The sequence below is a fragment of the Neovison vison genome, chromosome 8, assembly GCF_020171115.1.
Source record: "Neovison vison isolate M4711 chromosome 8, ASM_NN_V1, whole genome shotgun sequence".
Classification (NCBI taxonomy): domain Eukaryota; kingdom Metazoa; phylum Chordata; class Mammalia; order Carnivora; family Mustelidae; genus Neogale; species Neogale vison.
The window spans coordinates 77,440,691-77,460,756 of NC_058098.1; the positions used below are offsets into that span (position 1 = coordinate 77,440,691).

At 43.6% G+C, this 20,066-nt stretch overlaps 1 protein-coding gene and 1 pseudogene across 2 annotated transcripts in view; one reads left to right on the forward strand and one right to left on the reverse strand.

The window, feature by feature from the left end:
• Positions 1-2,116, forward strand: part of SPTBN1 (spectrin beta, non-erythrocytic 1) — a 197,404-nt gene extending 195,288 nt beyond the window's left edge. For both annotated transcript variants that reach the window (XM_044263958.1, XM_044263959.1), the window contains exon 35: positions 796-2,116. In XM_044263958.1, coding sequence (XP_044119893.1) covers positions 796-1,014 — 219 coding nt within the window. In that variant the 3' untranslated portion in view covers positions 1,015-2,116. The remainder of the gene's footprint in view (positions 1-795) is intronic.
• Positions 2,117-6,405: 4,289 nt separating this feature from the next.
• The window catches only part of LOC122915427, a 37,092-nt pseudogene continuing 23,431 nt past the window's right edge, over positions 6,406-20,066 (reverse strand).

Consider the following 20,066-nt stretch of genomic DNA (forward strand, 5'->3'; position numbering starts at 1 on the left):
GGGCTTTTGCAAGTATTATTGGCACGATAAGCTTTATTTTACAGTGTCCCATATATGTATAAGTAATGATCAGTCATGGCTTCTGTTATCTGGTCTCCTCAGTCACTAACAACTGGACGGGGCTCTTTGTATCACTGGGAGGCAGAATGGCATCTTACTGTCTCCCTGGTGTGTCAGGAGGGCTGGTACAAGGACCCTGAAGTTGATGGAGGAAAGCTTGCCCACTGCTCGTAGTGGATGAGCACAGTGTGTTGGCGGGGTGTGGGGTGGGGTCCCAGGACAGGATGTAGATCCTGAAGTCCAGTCAGGGGCTCCCTGCAGCAATCCACTGCCGTCAAGCAACCGTTTCATGGTTGTACTTCTTGAAGGGGGAGAGGATCTGCTAATGAATAAGTCATGTGTGTAGTGCTTTGGATTTGAAAAACCAACTTCTAAATTCATGCAGGGTTATATGTCAAATATACTTCAGTTTTTTAAGAAAAGTTTAAAAAATAAAGGGGGGCGGTGCTTCCCAGCAATGGAGACCAGCCTTCTCATTCTTCCAAGTTTGTAGGACCACATACTAGACTGGTGAATTTCAGGTCCTGTAAACCAAATTCTCATGAGAGTTAAACCATGTTTCCTCTGCTAAGGGTCATTTGGGAACTGTTTGCCTCTCTGTTAGCCAGATGCCCCCATAGGCTAGATGCACTGTTCCCAAGCCTTCCAACTGATGGAGGGCCTATGTTTGGGCAGATGTAGTGAAGGTGTTTTGAGCCTATCCCTCCTGAGTTTCATCTGCGATCCTTTATCCAGGAGGAAATGAACACATGGATCCAGGCCATCTCCTCTGCCATCTCCTCCGATAAACACGAGGTGTCCGCCAGCACCCAGAGCACGCCAGCATCCAGCCGGGCACAGACCTTGCCCACCAGCGTTGTCACCATCACCAGCGAGTCTAGCCCTGGCAAGCGGGAGAAGGACAAAGAGAAAGACAAGGAGAAGCGGTTCAGCATTTTTGGCAAAAAGAAATGAACTCCTTTCCTTCACCTCCTGCCCTTCTCTTACCTTTTCAGTGAAACTCCAGCATGCAAGCTCAGAACCAACACATTACTCTCTGTGCCTAATGTTCTTCAATGTGGTTGATTTTTTTTTTTTTTTAATTTATAGAGCATTTGGGGGGGGGGGAATACACCTAAACACTTTATCTCCAAGTTACAAAAGTTTGAGGTGCAGAGGGAAGACCAGATTTTTTTTTAATGAAATTATATAGATTAGATCTCAATATTTAAACTGTTCCTCAATTTTGTGAGGCTGCGTTGGAAATAACCCGCCTCTAATGCTGTTGGTATGCAAGGCAGCGGTGCTTAAACAATATTTCCTGTGCTCACCAGAGACAAAATGTTCCAATTCCCTGACACCATTCTCTTCCATTTATTTCCAGTGGTTACCTTGAGTCTCAACTATTAGAAGTGCCCGTGATGGGTCTAACTTTGATTAAACAGATCGTGTATTAGGATCTTGCTGCAGACACGGTGCAGCTCCATGTTAAATCTACAGACCAAACAGTTTGTATCTGGCATCACTTACTAACACCTGACATGCGGCTTTTCTGCATCACCTGCAAGGACAGTTCAGAATGTCGGTATACCGGTATATGAGAAGGAATAGAAACTGATACTGTTTTAAATAATCTGTAATTTCAAATTTTTTTTTTTTTGCCGAAATACATTATATTGTATGTTTGAGATAATTCTAGTACAAAATATAATAAAACTAGATGTATAATAAACCCTTTAAATCATTGGTAAGTGTACAAGTGGAACTGAAGCATTTACTGGACAAAGTAATGTTACTCTAATGGTTACTTGCTCGTGCGTTGCCACACTGTGTTATAATTTGCTTCATTACCTTTGCTATTTGATACATAGTGTGCATTTCTTTGTCACTGTAACGATTGTAATGACAAATTTTCATCTTACTGCACAATCAAAATGGCATCGATAGGAATGAACTCCAGAGGCTGGGCCTGAGCAAGGAGGAGGTCGCTCAGGCCTGGCGCTCAGTCGTTTGACCTGTACCTCTCAACTTTTGCCCTGTTAAATATATGCTATGTCATTAAATGCTTTTAAATCTAGCACGGCGGCTAATTGTTGTCTTTTCTCTCCTGCATACATGCCATGGAGGGAAACTGCAAAGCCAGAAGTAGCAAATGGGAAACATTAGACCATCCATCCGGGTTCCTCTTTGTGTTCTTGCGTATGTGTGTGGTACACCAGCTTTAAAAACTACAGCAAGTAGAATAATAAACATGAGATGTTTTGCAGCTACACATCCAGATTTTATCTTTTATTTATGAAAAAGTTAACAGAACTTGCTAAGCCTGAGTGCGGAGGAAACTTTGCCGTTGGCAAACTTTTTCTGTAAAGGGCCAGAGACAGCAAATATTTTAGGCTTTGTGGGCTAGACTCTGTCCCTGGAAGCTGTTTATCATGGAATACAGAGGCAGCCATTGAATGATACATGAAGGAAGGGGCATGACTATGTTCCAGTAAAACTTGATGGACACAGATAGAAATTTTATGTAATCTTAACATGCTATGCAATATTCTTCTGATTTAAAAAAAATAAATAAGGGGCGCCTGGGTGGCTCAGTGGGTTAAGCCGCTGCCTTCGGCTCAGGTCATGATCTCAGGGTTCTGGGATCGAGTCCCACATCGGGCTCTCTGCTCAGCGGGGAGCCTGCTTCCCTCTCTCTCTTTCTCTCTGCCTGCCTCTCCGTCTACTTGTGATTTCTCTCTGTCAAATAAATAAAAAAATAATAATAATAATAATAATTTTAAAATAAATAAATAAATAAAATGTAAAATCTATTGTATATAGATCATACAAAAAACAGATGGCTGGTCACATGTGGCCCATGGGCCTGTTCAGTGATACCCAGCATAGGATCACAGGTTAGATAATGCATGTTATACTTGTCCCTTTTTTATCTGAGTTCATTGACGCAGACTATTTGCATATTTTCTTACACAGAGCAGCCACGGGATGCTAGTATTACGGACTTTCAGTAAGCTGTTCCACAGAGGCCCATGCCTACTACGATGTCAATCCTGGGCTCCACAACTGACTGGCATTGGAGCTTTCTGTAACCCCAGAAACAGACCCTGCCATCTCTCACCCCTTCCTCTCTCATGCACCCAATGCCATTTAACTTTGTGTGACATGCCTTTGCACTTCCTTACCTTCCATAAAATTCAAATCACGTTTCAACAAATGATTCTCTCACCAAAATATTTCACTAAGAAAAAGCATCTTGGAAAGTAATCACTATTGACAACAGCCTACTCTGGACAAAGCCAGCCAGAAGGCAAGCCAGACACACTCAAAGGAAAATAATCAGCAATTCCAGAATCCTATAAAGAAGTACATATGCATGGAATACTTTGCACATGGTTCCAGAGGCTCACAGATCCCTGATTACTTGGATTTGGGTGAACTTGCTCTCCTTACTGCACTTGCTGAGGATCCCCTGCAACCTGAAAGGGGAAGATGATGGGCAGTGGAAGAAAAGGCACAGCAGAAGACTGGCTTCTGTGGGTCCTCAGGGGCTGATGTCAACAGGTGCCATCAGAAAATCCCAAGACCTGTTCACTGGAAGAAGCTATGGGCCATAGAGCATCATGATTGTCAATCCTATCATGGTAAATAGGGGTTAAAAAAAAACCAATCCTATATACTATTTAGTACTTTGAGGATTGTGCACATATATTTTTATTGCTATAGTGTTGTGTTACTTTAATTTTAGTGAGTAGGATGGATGATAATACTGTCCTCCATACACCTGAGAAGTGAGAAGCAGTAAAACTGTCAGGATAGGAAATGGGTATTGATTAATTAAAGGACACTTTTGTCTCAAATATCATTGAAGTTGGAATGTATCCTCAGTTGATGGCAGCTCAGAGTTGTGTTCTCTTGGAGGTACTTGGGAATAATAATGCTCCTTCCAGCTTATGTCCTCTTCAGTGGATGAAATAGTGTGTATCAGACTCGGTGGTGGACACATTGTTACCACCAGGTGTTTGGCACTGTTAGGATTGGTTGTGTTTGGAGGGTTTATGGTACTTACCTCTGGATATATTATTTTCATTGTTCAGTTGGAATACTTAAATATTTTCCTTGCTTTAGTGGTAGAATTCATGCAGGAAAGGTAGGCTAAAAGCTTGAGTCATACCTAGTATCTAAACTGACTTTTCTAAGCATGACCCATACCCAAAACGCCATTAAAAAGAAAAAACTGTCCATCAAAGTTAAAGGTTTTTTATCACCATTGAGAATCCTAGTGAAACCTTTCACTTTCTACTTCCCAATGCTAACCAATGATGAAATTATCTTTCTTGGAACTTAAAAGTGTCCCATCTTTAGCTGGTAGAAGCCCATTCAAATTGGCTTCTGAGTCCTTTTAGTAGAACCCTACTAATCATTGATACTTTCCTCCCTCTCTGGCATGACAAGCTGTCCCAGGCTCATTCACTACATATCTTGCCCCAAGACCTGCAATCAGAAGTCTCTAAGAAAACCTGGTTTCTTATACTGGAAAACGATACTTCAAAACCATAATTTGTGTCTTAGAAATGCTCATTGCTACTGAATTGGTCATTTTTTCTATGCATATCAGTAGATAAAAATAATTCATGAATTCATATAGCAATTGTGGATTGCAGGATTTTTTACTTAACATTTCCTATATTCTGTCCTATTCTTTTCCACCCAGAATCAGCACAAAGATCAGGGGGCATAGAATTAAAATATCCAATAATAACTACTGTGCTTTATTACACACATAAACAGAATAGCGATACTAATACCACCACCGTTACAGTTAGAACAGTTTTGGGGTGTTTTGTTTGTTTTTGGTCAAACTTCTTTTACACTGTCATAATTGTGGATTGATTCACTTGTGATTGTAAAATAATTTGGTACCCTTTAACTGTGTTCCATGGTGGAAACATCTCGCAGAACTGGAGTACAATATCACATCCAGAGTATTGACATTGACCAAGACAACATCTCCATAGCAGTGGGATCCCGCCTGCCGCCTGTTACTGCCACACCTTCCCAGCAACCACCAGTCTGTGACGTGAAACATCTGTTATTTCACAAATGTATGCCTGGAATCACACAGGATGCAACCATTTAGGATTGGTTTCTTTTTCCACTCACCATAATTCTCTGGAGATTCTTCCAGCTTATCCCGGGTATCACTAGTCTGTTCTGTTGGATCACTGAATAAGCAGTCCACGGTGCGGATGACCACAGTTTGCGCATTTGCTTATTGAAGGAATTGACATAGTTTCCAGCTTGGGTATTATGAGTAGAGCTGTGTAATCATTATGTGGGGCTTTTTGTGTGGACATAAATCTTTATCTCTCCCGGGGGGGAAAAACGCCCAGGAATGTCGAGAACAATTTTTTTAAATATTTATTTGATAGATCACAAGTAGACAGAGAGGCAGGCAGAGAGAGGGAGGAGCAAGCTCCCTGCTGAGCAGAGAGCCCGATGGGGAGGCTCTATCCCTGGACCCTGAGGTCATGACCTGAGCCGAAGACAGAGGCTTAACCCACTGAGCCATCCAGGGGCCCTGTCGAGAATAATTTTTAAAAAACATTTTGAATGCGCTCTCACACTAGGTCGTTTGACTGTATCCACAATGTCTGGACAAATGATTCTCATTCTGCTCTCTCTCAACCTGCACTAATCTTCTGAATATCACTGTATTAGTGCTCGCTGTTCTCCCTACACGGGTATTCCTACGCCCTGCACATCTCTTTGTCTGGAAGTACGTTGCCCCTTCTTGCCACCCTCGCCTCCCCTTATTTTTGGCCAGTTCTCAAGCACTTAAAGTGAAGTGTTCTCTCGTCGCTTTCAGGACTGAATCAAGATTTCCCAAGAGAGACATAAATGCAAGTCCGGAGTTTTTCAAGGTGTGTAAACCCAGCATAACACAGGCTACCTAGGAAAAGGAGTTTTTCAAGTTTAAGAAAAAAAAAAAAATCCAACTGGCTTGACTGGGAGAGAGAATGTTACTTTCTGTTTGGAGCTTTGAATGCTTTTTTTGCAAAAGATCAGCCTTCAGCAAGAGGGGCTTCCAGAAGTGGAACTGGAGGGGCCTCCTCTCAGCAGGATGGGGATGGAGTCCCGTGAGGTGCGCAGGCTTCTCTTCCCCGCTGGTTGGTGCTATTGTGGCGATGCTCACCGGGCTGGGGACGCCCGGCAGCCCTGAGCCTCCGCGGTACCCGGCTGACGGGAAGAAGCAGTGAGCGTGCGCACAAGTATGTGGTGCAATCTGAGGGCCTCATATTTGGCGCTGCAGTGAGCTTAGAGGACACGTCTCAGAAATGCCCGGGTTTCTCAGGGCACGTGGGGTTAGTGGTCCCAGTTGCGCTGGCTGTCAGCGCCCCCCTCAAACCTCGGGTCCTCTCTCAGGGCGGGTGAGCTGCACAGCCGGAAGCGGACCCCTTGGACTTTCCCGTCCGCCCCGCCCCCACAGGCCTGCGTCGGCCGCGCGAGCAGCCGGGTGTTCCCTGTCTGAGGCCCGGCACGCAGCCTGGAGGGCTGCCACGTCAGGGCCGTGAGCGTTGTGTGGGCTCGCGCCAGTTTCCACTTGGCCTTCACTGTCCCTTGGGCTGTTTATCACGCTGGGGGGACCCATTGTGTCTGGGAGTGGGGCTGAGGAGGCGGAAGAGCAGCGGGGGTTCCTGAAACGGACTCTTTGAAGGGAAAGGGAATATTCTCTGGCCCCGGGCCCGCGGGGGCTTTCTGCGCGGGGTGGGGCATCCTGCATTCCGCGTCTGGGCGTGGGCTGGAACCTGCGAGCTTTCTCGCCCCCGGAGCCCAAGCAAGTCTGGGCTCACAGCATTTTCCCTGGAGAACCGACTCCGTTTCCAGTCACCATTTTAGTCTCCTAGTCACCGCGAATTGTTTCCTTGTTGCTGTTCAAGCTTCGGTTTGATGAAGGAAGCAGTCTCTGAAGGTTTTCATCTCCTGTCCGGGGCCTCCCTCTCAGGGAAAGGTCTCGCAGGCTTAATCACAATGGCCGGAAAGAGTGTGCGTCTGAACCAGCGTCGCTGCCTTTCGGCCGGCCCTTTCCTGCTGCCCTCTGTTCCCGGGCTGTCCCACCTCAGCTCCTGTCTTTCCTGAGCGTGTGTGATTTGATTACTTCATCCGGCTTGCTTGGCCCCTGCTGCTCTGGGGAAAGCGTGTGGGCTCTGAGCCCAGACAGGCTGGTCAGGACTCCGCTGTCCAGCCAGATGCCAAGTATACTCCCTCGTCGCCTTTGCAAACCTCCTACTAAGTGCCAGCCGCTCGGGGGGTGGGGGTGAATGGGGGGGGGCAGCCTTTGGGGCACTTACAATATGCTACCCAACTCACAGTCCACTTCATCTGAGCCTGGCTCTTCTTAACCTTGAGACTGAAGGAATGAGGGGAAGGCCCCTGCGCTCCAAACATCAGTTCCCTCTCTCGCACTATGCTGCCCGCAGAGCCTTCTCTGAATTTTTTTTTTCCCCTACAGATGGTTTTATTAGAGTGTTTCACAGTTCCGTAATAGAAAATCCACATCTATGGGACGCCTGGGTGGCTCAGTTGGTTAAGCAGCTGCCTTCGGCTCAGGTCGTGATCCCGGCGTCCTGGGATCGAGTCCCGCATCGGGCTCCTTGCTCGGCAGGGAGCCTGCTTCTCCCTCTGCCTGCCTCTCTGTCTGCCTGTGCTCGCTCTCTCTCCCTCTCTCTCTGACAAATAAATAAATAAAATCTTAAAAAAAAAAAAATCCACATCTATAATGGTATAAATACCAGGGAATTTGTCCCAAGGTGGGGCTAGTTGAAAGGCTGATTTGTTTCCCAAGTTCTCAGTCTTATCAGGACTGCCCATCAATAGATCTGTACTCTCCCAGACCCACACTCCTGCCTGCCTCACTTTTGGCCTTAGGCTGGTTTCCCTCCTGGTGGAGACAGCTGCCAGTACTCCAGGGTGCTTGTTCACATCTAAGAGGAGGGAAGAGGCCCCTCTTCTCCCAAACAGAACAGAGCCCCAAGTTTTACTCTGAATGGATTGATTTAGGTTTTGCATCCATCCCTGAACCACATCTCCCACAAAAGAAGACATGTCAGGCAACCAGGGTGCCTTCCTGGTCTCTCCAAACCACAGGTCATTAGAGAAGGGACATGGGTAGGTGGGCCCTCAGTGTCCCTCACAACATATGATTATGAAAAACCAGTCAAAAAATAACATCACAGGGTGGCTTGGGTGAGGTAGAGTGGTGGGTTTGATGGGATTCCCACCTTCCGCCTGGAGATACAAATGTTTTGTATCTCCACGTGGAAGTGTTGACTCCAAAAGGGGTGGGGTTTGAGAAATGGCCACGTTTTCTCTGAAAAGGAGAAATGGTGGTTCTTGAAGTTAGGTTTGAAGTTCTTTGTATTCTATTCTAGGAGAGAGAGAGAGAGAGAATCTTTAGCAGGCTCCACACACAGCTTGGAGCCCAATGTGAGGCTTGATCCTGGGACCCTGATATCATGAAACATCATTTAGCCAAGATACAATTCATGTGGGTACACAATGCTCTGGGGCGGCCCTCCGTTCCATGAACAGCTCCTATCACTCAGCACTGTTTCTTCACAAAGTCCTCTTCATTGACAGGAGGTAAGATTACCTAGAGTGTTCATGACTTAAAAGGCCAAGGGTCTCTCATGTGACTGAGTTTGGGGTGCTGAGGCAGGGTCCAGGGGAAGCCCCTTGCTGGGGTATGAGGGCTTGGTGAAAGTGGGTACCACTTCCCTGGGTCTCTGGAAAAGAGAGAAGGTGGAATGCCTGGCATTCCTCAGTTAGGTGGGGAAAGGATTTAAATTCCACAGAAGAGTCTGCAAAGATGAACTAGTCCTTATGTTATCTTTTTAATTGCGACACTTAGCATTTTCCTTATTTCTCAGTCACAGTTGCCTCTTGGGGAAGCAGTCCAGCAGTGGGAATATAACCACATGGCTCCCCTTTGCATCTCAGATCCTTGGGAGCCAGGACCACAAAAGGCCTGTGTTCCACCCCATGGCTCCCTTCATAGCCCTTGGGACCCAACCAAGAGGAATGCCATTTCTGCACTAGCTGGAACTGAGAGAGAGTCTGCATTTGCTGAGCTCTTACTGTAAGCATCAACTGCTGACCTTGGCACTTCACCTGTGACAACTCATGGAACCTCACAATGACCCTGTGAGGTAGATGCTTGTTGCAGGTGAGGTACTGTACAGCTCAACCACAAGGGTCACTGCAGGGAACTGAAGACAGTGAGCCAAGCTGAAGCTGGTAGAGAACCAAGACCACAGCATTTCAGTGTTCTGGAGCTCAGACAAGGTCTGGCTGATGTCGTGATTGATGCCTTCCCCTGCCTCATCCCATTCCAGCTGTGTTGTAATCTTTAGCTTCTAAGAAGGGTTTGCCCAGGATCTCACTGTCATCTGGCATGGCCAGCCCAGGTATGTGGGAGTGGGTGTGTGCATGTGAACATACCCCATAGGGAAAAGGAGCTGGTCTTTTCCAAGAAATGAGGAGCACAAGCTGGATCTGAATGTGCCAGAACAACTGGTTAGAAAAAACCGGCCATTGATTTAGGTACAAGGCTCTGAACATCTGGTCTCACCTGTTTCACCCTTCATTCTCCAAATACAAAACTTTGTATTGTTAACGACAAGAGCTGACATTGGGCAGCATACTAAGCACTTGAGCTACCTCTCGGAATCTGCAGGGCAACTCTGGGGGCCACCATCGCTTTTCTTGGTTGTACAGCAGGGGAAAGGAAGGCTTCAAGAGTTAAATGTTATATAAACCGCAGCAAGGGATTTTAATTCTGACGTGGCTTTCCAGAGGCCACACTCTCTCTTGGACTGACCATCCACCTGATGTCGCTTCCTAGGTTGTAGACTGAGAAACAACTGTCATGGACCCAGCACCAGCCAGTGGAGGGAAAGGGAGTCTTGTGCATGTAAATCATCCCCTTACAGGTGGGCTTTTAGCGTCAGTCCACTTAACTGCCATACAAGCCTGGACTCTCGAAGTCTCAGCTCTTTAGGGCTCCTCAGGACCCATGTACCTCTTGAGCTTAGTGTGCAGGCAGCAAGGTTGTTCTCAGAGCCATGTGCCATGTAATTGGAGGGTGGTTAATGCCTGATTCAGACTTACATGTCTGCAGCTGCCCAGATCTGGACTGTCTGTGTGCTTAAGTCCTTTCTGGATCAAATTTAAGGTCAGGGATGCCTGGGTGGCTCAGACAGTTAAGCCGCTGCCTGAGCCGTGGCTCAGGTCCTGATCCCAGGGTCCTGGGATCGAGTCCTGCATCGGGCTCCCTGCTCAGTCAGGAGCCTGCTTCTCTCTCTGCCTCTGCCTGCCACTCTGCCTGCTTGTGTTCTCTCTCTCTCTCTCTCTGACAAATAAATAAATAAATAAAATCTTTTTTAAAAAATTTAAGGTCATTTAGAGGACATGGGGGGCACAATAACCCTTTGGAAGGAAAGAAGAAAGGGAGGAAAGGGTAGAAGGATCCTCCAAGGAGCTGAGTACTCTGTAGCCTCAGAAAGGCAGCAAAATAAATCATGGCTCCGCATCAGACCCTGGGCCCCCTTTGGTGTTTCAAAAAAAGAAAAGGAAAGGAAAAAGATTAGCTCACAGTCTAGGTGGACAGGTTTCTTAAATCTCCTTCACAGCCAAAGGAGGTGAAGACAAGCTATAAGAACTGATGGACTCCAGCTGAGACCATTTGGATTTGCATTCCAGCTCTGTGATGGGCCCCAGGGCCCCTTTGTTCTCTGACTTCAGTCATTTCTCCTTGCTCTGATTTCTGACTCTCCCCACTGTCTGTCCATCTTACTCCTTGGCTGTTGTCCCCACATGTGTAAAATTCGACACAGTTAAATAGCACATGTACTTATTCTTTATAGTATTTTCACTTAAACTTATGTCACATTTTGTTATGTTGCTATACTTTGTGTTCTTTTTTTAAAGATTATTTATTTTAGAGGGTGGGGGAGGGGCAGAGGGAGAGGGGAAGCAGAGTCCCCACTGAGTACGGAGCCCTAGGAGGGGCTCCATTTTACCACCCCGAGATTACGACCCCAGCCAAAATAGGAGTCAGACGTTCAACCGACAGAGCCACCCAGGCGCCCCAATACACTTTGTGATTTTTATTTCAAGGATGATATATTATTTTCCATTGGGTCAGTGCACCATCAGTTATGAAAACGTTCATCAGGTTCTAGGCATTTAGCAACCAGATCACTCCCCATCAAAGAGACTTGAGTTCCTAAAATTACAGCTCTGACTTGGTTCTTTCCAAGGCACTTTTCTCGGGCCATTAACCCCGTCCAGGTAGGGCCATTTCACAGACCATATTGCCCTGTAATTACTTCCCCTAGTCAGGCTACAGACTTCTGAAGCTGGCCTCCTTCCACCCTTGTGGAATTCATTGCCCTTTCCAGCTCAGAACCTTGATCTCAGCAACACTGACAGCTGTAGTAACTTCACATTTCAGGAAATTAGGATTAGGTCTCTGTCCCTCTGCTCCCAAGAACTTCTGGGGTCCTAATGCAAATTTTATCCACAGCCCTACACAGTTTAAGACCAAATCAATAATTCCTCTCATAAAAAAAACACACAAAAAATTAAGCTTCATCCTACCACACACCTTGCCACATATTCTTAGAAATCGCTCAGAATGTATTTACAGATTTTGCTTCATTTGCTATTACCATCTTTCTAAACGATCTATCCGCTTAGTTACTAGCTATAAATAAGGGTAACAGTCTTCACTCACACACACACACACACACACACAATGATTGTTTTTATTTGTCATCAGTGTAATATAGCATCTCAAGCTTGCTTTGAGTTCCTTAGACTCCCAGCTAGGGTAAACTTGCTCTCCTGTATTTGACATTTCCTTTTCCTTTTGAGTAAATTATTTGTTCACACCTGGATCACTGAGGCTTCTGGGTCACAAGCTACAAACACCACCTCAGGCTGGTTTAGTAGAAAAGGATCTTATGAAGGGCCCCAGAATCTTCAGTGGGGCCAGAGCGTCAGGCGGAGGGTTTTTTACAGCTGGGAGTAATGCCCAAAATCCTGCTGCAGGACTGGCTCCTTCAACTTGCTGCTGGGCAAAGACCTGCAGGCACCCACAGTCACGCCTGCCCTGCTGCCTTTGACAACAGATCCCACACAGGCTCCCCCTCCTTCCCATCACCAGCTTCCAGTTCTGAGTTGTGTGGGTGCATTCCATTGCTCACCACCAGGGAGGGTGGGAAAAGGTGTCCTAATTCTCAATAGAGTGAGGGTTCTGCCTCAAAAGGTGGTGGGCTCTGCAAACATAGGAGCGGAGTTAAAAGAAACCTGGATGGCTCTATTAGTTTTATTTTGCTGCCTCGGCACATTGTCATACACTTATGGCTGAAAGTAACACAATTTTATTCTCTTACAGTTCTGAAAGTTGCTGAAATGCAGGTGTCAGTGGGGCTGAATTCCTCTCTGGAGGCTCTAGGAGGTGCTAGGCTCTATAATCTGATTCCTTGCCTTTCCCTGACTGCTTTCCTTGGCTTGTGGCTATTTCCATCTTCAAACCAGTAATTATGGATGCAAATCCTTCTCATAACACAGCACCCTGAATGTCCACATCTCTCTCCCACTTTTTAAAAAAATTATTTTTATTAATATATATTATTTGCCCCAGGGTTACAGGTCTGTGAATCATCAGGCTTTTCACATTTCACAGCACTCACCATAGCACATACCCTCCCTCCCCAATGTCCATCAACTAACCACCCTCTCCCTACCCTCCCCCCACCCCCAGCAACCCTCAGTTTGTTTTGTGAGATTAAGAGTCTCTTACGGTTTTTCTCTCTTCCGATCCCATCTTGTTTCATTTTTTTCCCCTACCCCCCCACAACCCCCCACCCTGCCTCTCTAATTCCTCATATCAGAGAGATCATATGATAATTGTCTTTCTCTGATCGACTTATTTTGCTCAGTATAATACCCTCTAGTTCATCCACATCATTGCAAATGGCAAGATTTCATTTCTTTTGATGGCTGCATAGTATTCCATTGTGTGTGTGTGTGTGTGTGTGTGTGTGTGTGTGTGTATTACATCTTCTTTATCTATTCATCTGTTGATAGACGTTTCTTTCTCCCACTTTTAAGGACCCTTGTGATTATATTGTACCTGCCTGCATAATCCAGGATCATCTCATTTTAAGGTCAGTTAATTAGCAAACTTTATTCTTTTGTCGTGTAATGTAATGAATCCCTAGGTTCTGGGATTAGGATATGGCTATCTTTGGGAGGGGGGGCATTGTCCTGTCTATCACAGTTGTCAGAAAAATCCAAATATCTATCACAACCTCTGTAGCCTGCTTATTTATTGAAGTCATCATGATTTGGTTATACATCTAAATACTCTCTCCAGATTTTTAACTTTTATCAGTCATAGGGAATCAAGCTATTTTCCCCAGTCTGCTGTTTTGTTTTGATATGGAATTTAAAAACATTTAAATATTAAGATCCATCCATTTTCTTTTTTCCCTTTGTGACTTTAGTACTGAGGACATTCATCTTTCATAGATCTAATAACCTGGCAACTTTGTGCTTTTCTTTCTTTCTTTCTTTTTTTTTTTTAAAGATTTTATTTATTTGAGAGAGAGAGAGTGGGAGGCAGAGGGCAAAGGGAGAAAGACTAGCAGACTCCATGCTGAGCCCAGAGCACTGAGATTCTGACCAGCACCAAAATCAAGAGTTGGACACTCCACCAACTGAGCAGCCAGGTGCCCCTTATTCTGTGCTTTTCATCCAATGCTTACACTTCAGTAAATTCTTCTGAAGTTTATTTTGTTATCCTTTATAAGGAGTGCCTCTAACTTCATTGTTTTCGCCAATTTCTAGCCATTTACCTCAATACTACAGTAAACAAACTTCAGTTCTCTTTCCAACATTAGAACTGTAATGTCTGATTTTTTTTGTAATGTCTGATTTTTATTGAGTATCTAATATTTATTAAACACCAAGTACAGCTAACATTATTTTTGTCTCATTGCAGAAACACAGATGACCCGAGGCACATGTGTTGAGTTTAGTGGCTAAGCTTAACACACAGCACGCACTCAGTAAGCATTTGTTGAATGAACGAATGAAATCATATTAATAATAAATTTGTATTTCAGTCAGTCCTTATTGATTTCACTATTCTACCCTTATGATCCTCTTTCTTGAATTTGGGGGCCTATTTCTAGTTTCTTAACTGTATATGTTTCTCACCAGCACCACGTTTTACTATTGGTATTTTTGAATTCTAAGTGTTAAATGCTGGAATTTTAAGTTTTATTTTGTTGACATGATATTTGATCAGATTTATCTGTGTTCAGATTTGAGGGCTGGTGCTAAGTAGGAATGGGAGAGGGGGCAGACATGTGCTTTCAATTCCGAAGATGCAGTCACAACTGCAAAAGAGTCTAACAGAAGAAAGGTCTCCTGAGTGATGCACTTGTCAGTAACTTCCCATCAGCTACTCACTCACTAGTAGAGAATTTTTCTCTCACATCTGAATTTTGCATAACAGTGTGCGGTTTCAGAGGCAATGGGAGAATAAACAACCATTCAAAATGTAAGCACTTTTCTCTTCTTCCCAGAAGGCTTTCTCTTTTGAAGTGACATTATTTCTGGTATCCTGTGTATTCATGTAGATGCCAGCACAGTTAGAATGTGCTTAGCAATCCATGACGATGTTTCATTTGAAAAATTCCAATAATTTAAATTCTCTTATATTGTTTTACCTACCAAGTTGTGAATCGACAAGCATTCATGTAATCTGTGTAATGCCGGCATTAGTTTTTCATGGAAGTGAAGGAAGAAGGGATGAGAACAGTCAAAAAGGTGCATCTGCTGGGGCCCCTGGTTGGCTCAGTCAGTTGGGCATGGGACTCTTGATATGGGCTCAGGTTATGATCTCAGGGTCCTGAATGGAGCCCTGTCTCTGGCTTCTCCGTGCCCAGCAGCCCAGAGTCTGCTTCTTGCCTGTATCCTCTCCCTTGGCCCTGGCTCCCTGGAGTGCACAGCCCCTCTCTCAAATAAATAAATCTAAGGAAAAAAAAAAATCCCAAGGCTTTATGCATATTTTAAAAATGTTGTCCTTATGGAGGTACTTTACCAAGATAGTATGATAAAGCATATTTTTACCTGTCGGTTTCTTAGATTGATGTATAACTTTTAAGTATCATTTACACGATATGTGGGCCTCCACTTGCACTCTTGTCCCAAGCCCTGCAGGTGTTAGAGGCAGAGCTGTTTTTGTCTACTAAGATAATTACAAGTTTCTTTCTCTTTCAAATTGTGGGAAAATAAATTGCATCTGTAGTAATATTATTTAGCAAAATTTGTGTTCCTAAGATAAAATCAAACTAGGCATGGTGCACTATTTTGTTTGCTTTCACATTGCCACATGTGTTTTACTAAATTTGATTTAGGATTTTTGCAGTCCTGTGTGAGTGAGACTGGCATCACTTTCCTATCTTTCTATGTTTGTGGCATCAAATGAGTCAGAAAGTGTCTTATCAATTTTGCTTTATGTTGTTTCAAACTTTAATATTATTAGGTCTGTACAAGTTTGGAATTTTTACACCTTCCTGATGAGTTGAAGTTTTTAAATACTATACCCTTATCTTAGTTTAGTAATGATTTTGCCTGAAACTTTACTTTGTCTGATACTCTGTTTCATTGGTTAGTATAGAAAGTTCATTTTGCTGATAATTTGCATTCTGTATATTTCTCAGTCACTATTTTCCCCTGGTCTATTATTTTATGTTTTAGGTGTATCTTTTCTATATTTCATATACCTGGATTCTTAAAAATTTAGTCTGGTGAACTCTTTTTTTTTTTTTTTTTTTTTTTTAACTACTCTCCACATTTCACTTGGGGCTTGAACTCATGACCCTGAGATCAAGACTCACATGCTGTACTGACTGAGCCAGCCAGGTACCCATGATGAACTCTATTTTTTTAATTGGAGAGTTTCAACTCTTTACATTTGTTGTAACTACACATATACTGGATTTATTTCTACCATCTTGATATGTGTCTTAAAAAAAAAAAACAACTATGTGACTGTATTAGTCTGCTCAGACTGCTATAACAAAAATACCACAAACTCAGTGACTTAAAAAATAGAAATTTATTTCCTTATAGTACTGGAGGCTAGGAGTCTCAGATCAAGATGCTTTTTGGTGAGGACTCTCTTCCTGACTTGTAGACAACCACCATCTTGCTGTGTGCTCACATGACTTTTTTGTGCAAACAAGCAGAAGTATGGGAAGATCTCTGGTGTCTTTTCCTGTAAGGACACTAATCCCATTGGATTAGGATCCCACCCTTAATGATTTACTTAAAGGACTCATCTCCAAATATAGCCATATGGGGGTTAGGGCATCATCATATAAATTGGGTGGGGAATAGGGGGGTGGGGGAGCACATAGTCCATAATAGTAGCATTCTAGATTATCTCTCTATATTCCAGAGTTCTGATTCTCTCTTTGGGTGTATGCTCTATTCTGAGAGATCTTACATTCTAGTGTGGAGACAGAGACAATTTTAACATAGTATTAAATAGAACATATAGTTATATTAGTCCTGATGCATACTGGAGAGAGATCAAAGAGTTGTATGTATTTGAGAGGGGGTTACAACTTGGGGGTCTGGCAATGGAATCACTGGGAAGGTGACATTTAAGAAAATCTCAAAGAAGGTAAGGAAATGAGTATCACAGATAAATAGGGAAAATTGTTTTAGGAAGAGGGAATATCTAGGGCAGAGGTCTGGAGGATGAAATGCTCCTGAGGTGTTTGAGCAACAAAGTACAGTCAGAGTGGATGGAAAGGAGTGAGCAAGGGGAAGAGGTAGAGAGGTAACAAGCACTAGGCCATAAGCAGCTAAAATTAGTACAGTCCACCCAGTTAACAATCCAAACTATGTTTTCATTTCAGTAGGCTGTGGTAAGAACTTTGACTCGGGTGTTGAAGAAGAGAGGGGATCATGGAGGGATTCGAAAAGAGAAGTGGTTTGCTTTGATTCCACAGCTTGATTCAAGTTGCTAGATGGAATATCAATTGGGAGGAGCTGAGACAGAGCAGGAAGCAGCACACGGAGACCCCAGGGAGCACTAGCATTCTCGTGAGGAGGATCAAGACAAACTTCGGACTTTTAATCTAGAAGATACTTCAATATGTTGAAAAGCTGAGAGAGTTGGGACTCCTGGCTGGCTCAGTCGGTTAAGTGTTTGCCTTTGGCTCAGGTCTTGATCCTGGAGTCCTGGGATAGAGTCCCACATAGGGCTCCCTGCTCGATGGGGAGTCTGCTTCTCCCTCTGCCTGCTGCTCCCCCTGCTTGTGCGCGCTCTCTCCGGTCTCTCTGATACATACATACATACATACATACATACATATCTTTAAAAAATAACAAAGAAAAGCTGTCATCAACACAGAGAGCAGCTGCTTGACTGTCTTGATGTAGAAATGAAAGGGGTAGGTCTTAGAAGGTTGAGGTCTCTGAGGGGGCCAGAAAATTTAGCCTCTTCCCAACTGTGTTCCAAACCAATGGAGAAATAAGACAAGAGGTATGCAGAGAAAGGCCAAAACATCAACTCTATGATGGGGTCAAGTCTAGGTTGGAAGAAGTGGTTTCGTGTTGGGGCAATGGACTTTGTAACTGAATCTGAGCATTAGACAAGATGTACCTTCCCAGTGCAGAAGATACTAGACTATCTCAGGCCTCCTCCAGTGAGGGCAGGACATTGTTGTTAAGCCTACAGCACCAGGAGCCAGGAGCAGCGAACGTGAGCTCCACACAGGCAAACTAGGTTTCCAAGAATGAAAAGTGTAGGGAGGGGCCGAGCTGAGCTTGAATCAGAGACCAAAACCATACTAATTCAGTTCCAAGAAGAGGTAAGTACATTTCCTCTTAACATTACCCAACTTTTTATTCTGCTGACCTCTCAAGTTTAATGATTGATGTCCTGTATAATTTAAATTCTTCAGTATAGGCTCTGTGATGTAACTATGTTCTTTAATCTACACTCTGAGTATTCAATTTTCCTAATTCAGGAATATACACTCCGGGGGTCATTGGGCTACTAAACGTGCTTCAGCTCTCTTAATGTCTGATTAGCAACAGAAGCTCTGGTAATTAGATAAATGGATGTCATCAGTCAAATGACAGGTATACAAGATGTGGGCTGGAAATTATAGACAATTCCACTATTACCTAAAATTTTAGTGATAGTGGATAACAACCCATTAAATAAAATTTCATGAGTTCATACTGAAACAAAGCTCTCCCTTATAATAGAAATGAAACAATAAAAATAAATTATTGAATTATAAACTCATCAATGTTACCTGAAATAGTGGGTGTGTTTCCTGACAAACTGTGTATTTACATAGTCTCAAAGTATCTTCCTGGTGATGGATTATTAATCATGTGAGGGTGAAAGTAGTGACTTTATAGTGAAGAACCTTAGAGTGCCCCATTGTAACCAAGCCATCAAAATTAATATCACCCAGTATTGGGGCAAACCATTGTCACGTGCTTCCCAATAGGCTGCACAGCATCACTTCTGTATCATTCCTGCCAAAAATGTATAACCTTAATTTATTCATGAGGAGATGTCAGGCAAAACCAAAATGAGGAATAGTCTACAAACTAACTAGTCTTTACTCTTCAAAAATGTCAAGGTGGACAAAGGCAAAAATGATGGGAAGCGGTCCCAGGTTCAAGGAGAAGGAGAGACTTCATGATCCTGCAACCTGGAAAGGATCCTAGACCAACACAAAAAATAGGTATAAAGAACAATACTAAGACAATGACAAAATTTGAATATAGGCTGTGGATTAAATAATAGGTAAATATCAATGTTAAATTCCCTAATTTGGATATTACTACTCTTCTTGTGTAGGAGAATATCCTTGTTCTTAGGAGGAAAGACCCACTCTGAAATCCTTTGTGGACAATTATTATGCCTGAATCTGACTCTACCCTGTCTCCAGAATATTGTCATACCTGCATCTAGTTAACCTTCCATGCATAGAACAGAGCTGGGACTTCATAGAGATCCCAGAACAGGTTGTAGGATTGTTTCCTACCTGATTGCTAATCAGCATTTACATGGGTAGAGGAATTCAGTCTAAGATTCACTTTCATTCTCACTTGGCAGTGAGGTTACAGCAGAGGCCACAGATACTTACGAAAGGAGTCTGTTGTGAATAATGACATGATTTTGCATGGTTTTGCAAGCAAATTCTAAGTGTGTGGCCCAACAGGGGGTATAGTTATCTTGGGAGAGGTCAAAACTCATGGGGAGGGTTCTGCTCCTGTCCTTGTGGACTGGCCATTGTTTCTTTGGGTGTCTTCCAGACCACAGGTGGGGAGAATGCTGGATTTATCAAAGCTAAGGATACGGATGCTACATGACCCTCCTTCGTTCAGCTCCCTCCCATGGCCTTATACCTAATTTTGTATTCATCATTTATGTTCCTTTTTCCTTAAACTGCTCCCTCCCTGCAAAATGTATAAGGCTCAGCACCCCCTCTCCCCTGCCAAAATTTGCTGGGTAGTTTAGGTGTTGCCTACAGAAGGCTCTGAGATCGGTCACAACCATACATTAAGCCTCAGGGTTCCTCTACACAGAACTGGAAATGAACACCTGTTCTGTTTCCAACCCCCATTTAAATCAGTCACATTGTCTATCACCAGAGGTTCTTTGATGAGAGCAAATGATAACAGTAAGATACCTCACCCATAAAATGCAAACATTATAAAGAGACCCCAGATGTATATATAAATTCCTCATCCATTACAAATTCTCAGGGAGAAATGAAAGTTTAAAGATTAGACCTGATTGCATGATAAAGTCCAAGGGAACTACATTTTGAAATCAAATATCTTCCCCTTGAGTCAAAGTCCAAATAAATGAAAGTCTAAAATTGAAAAAAAAAATCCATCTCCTCACC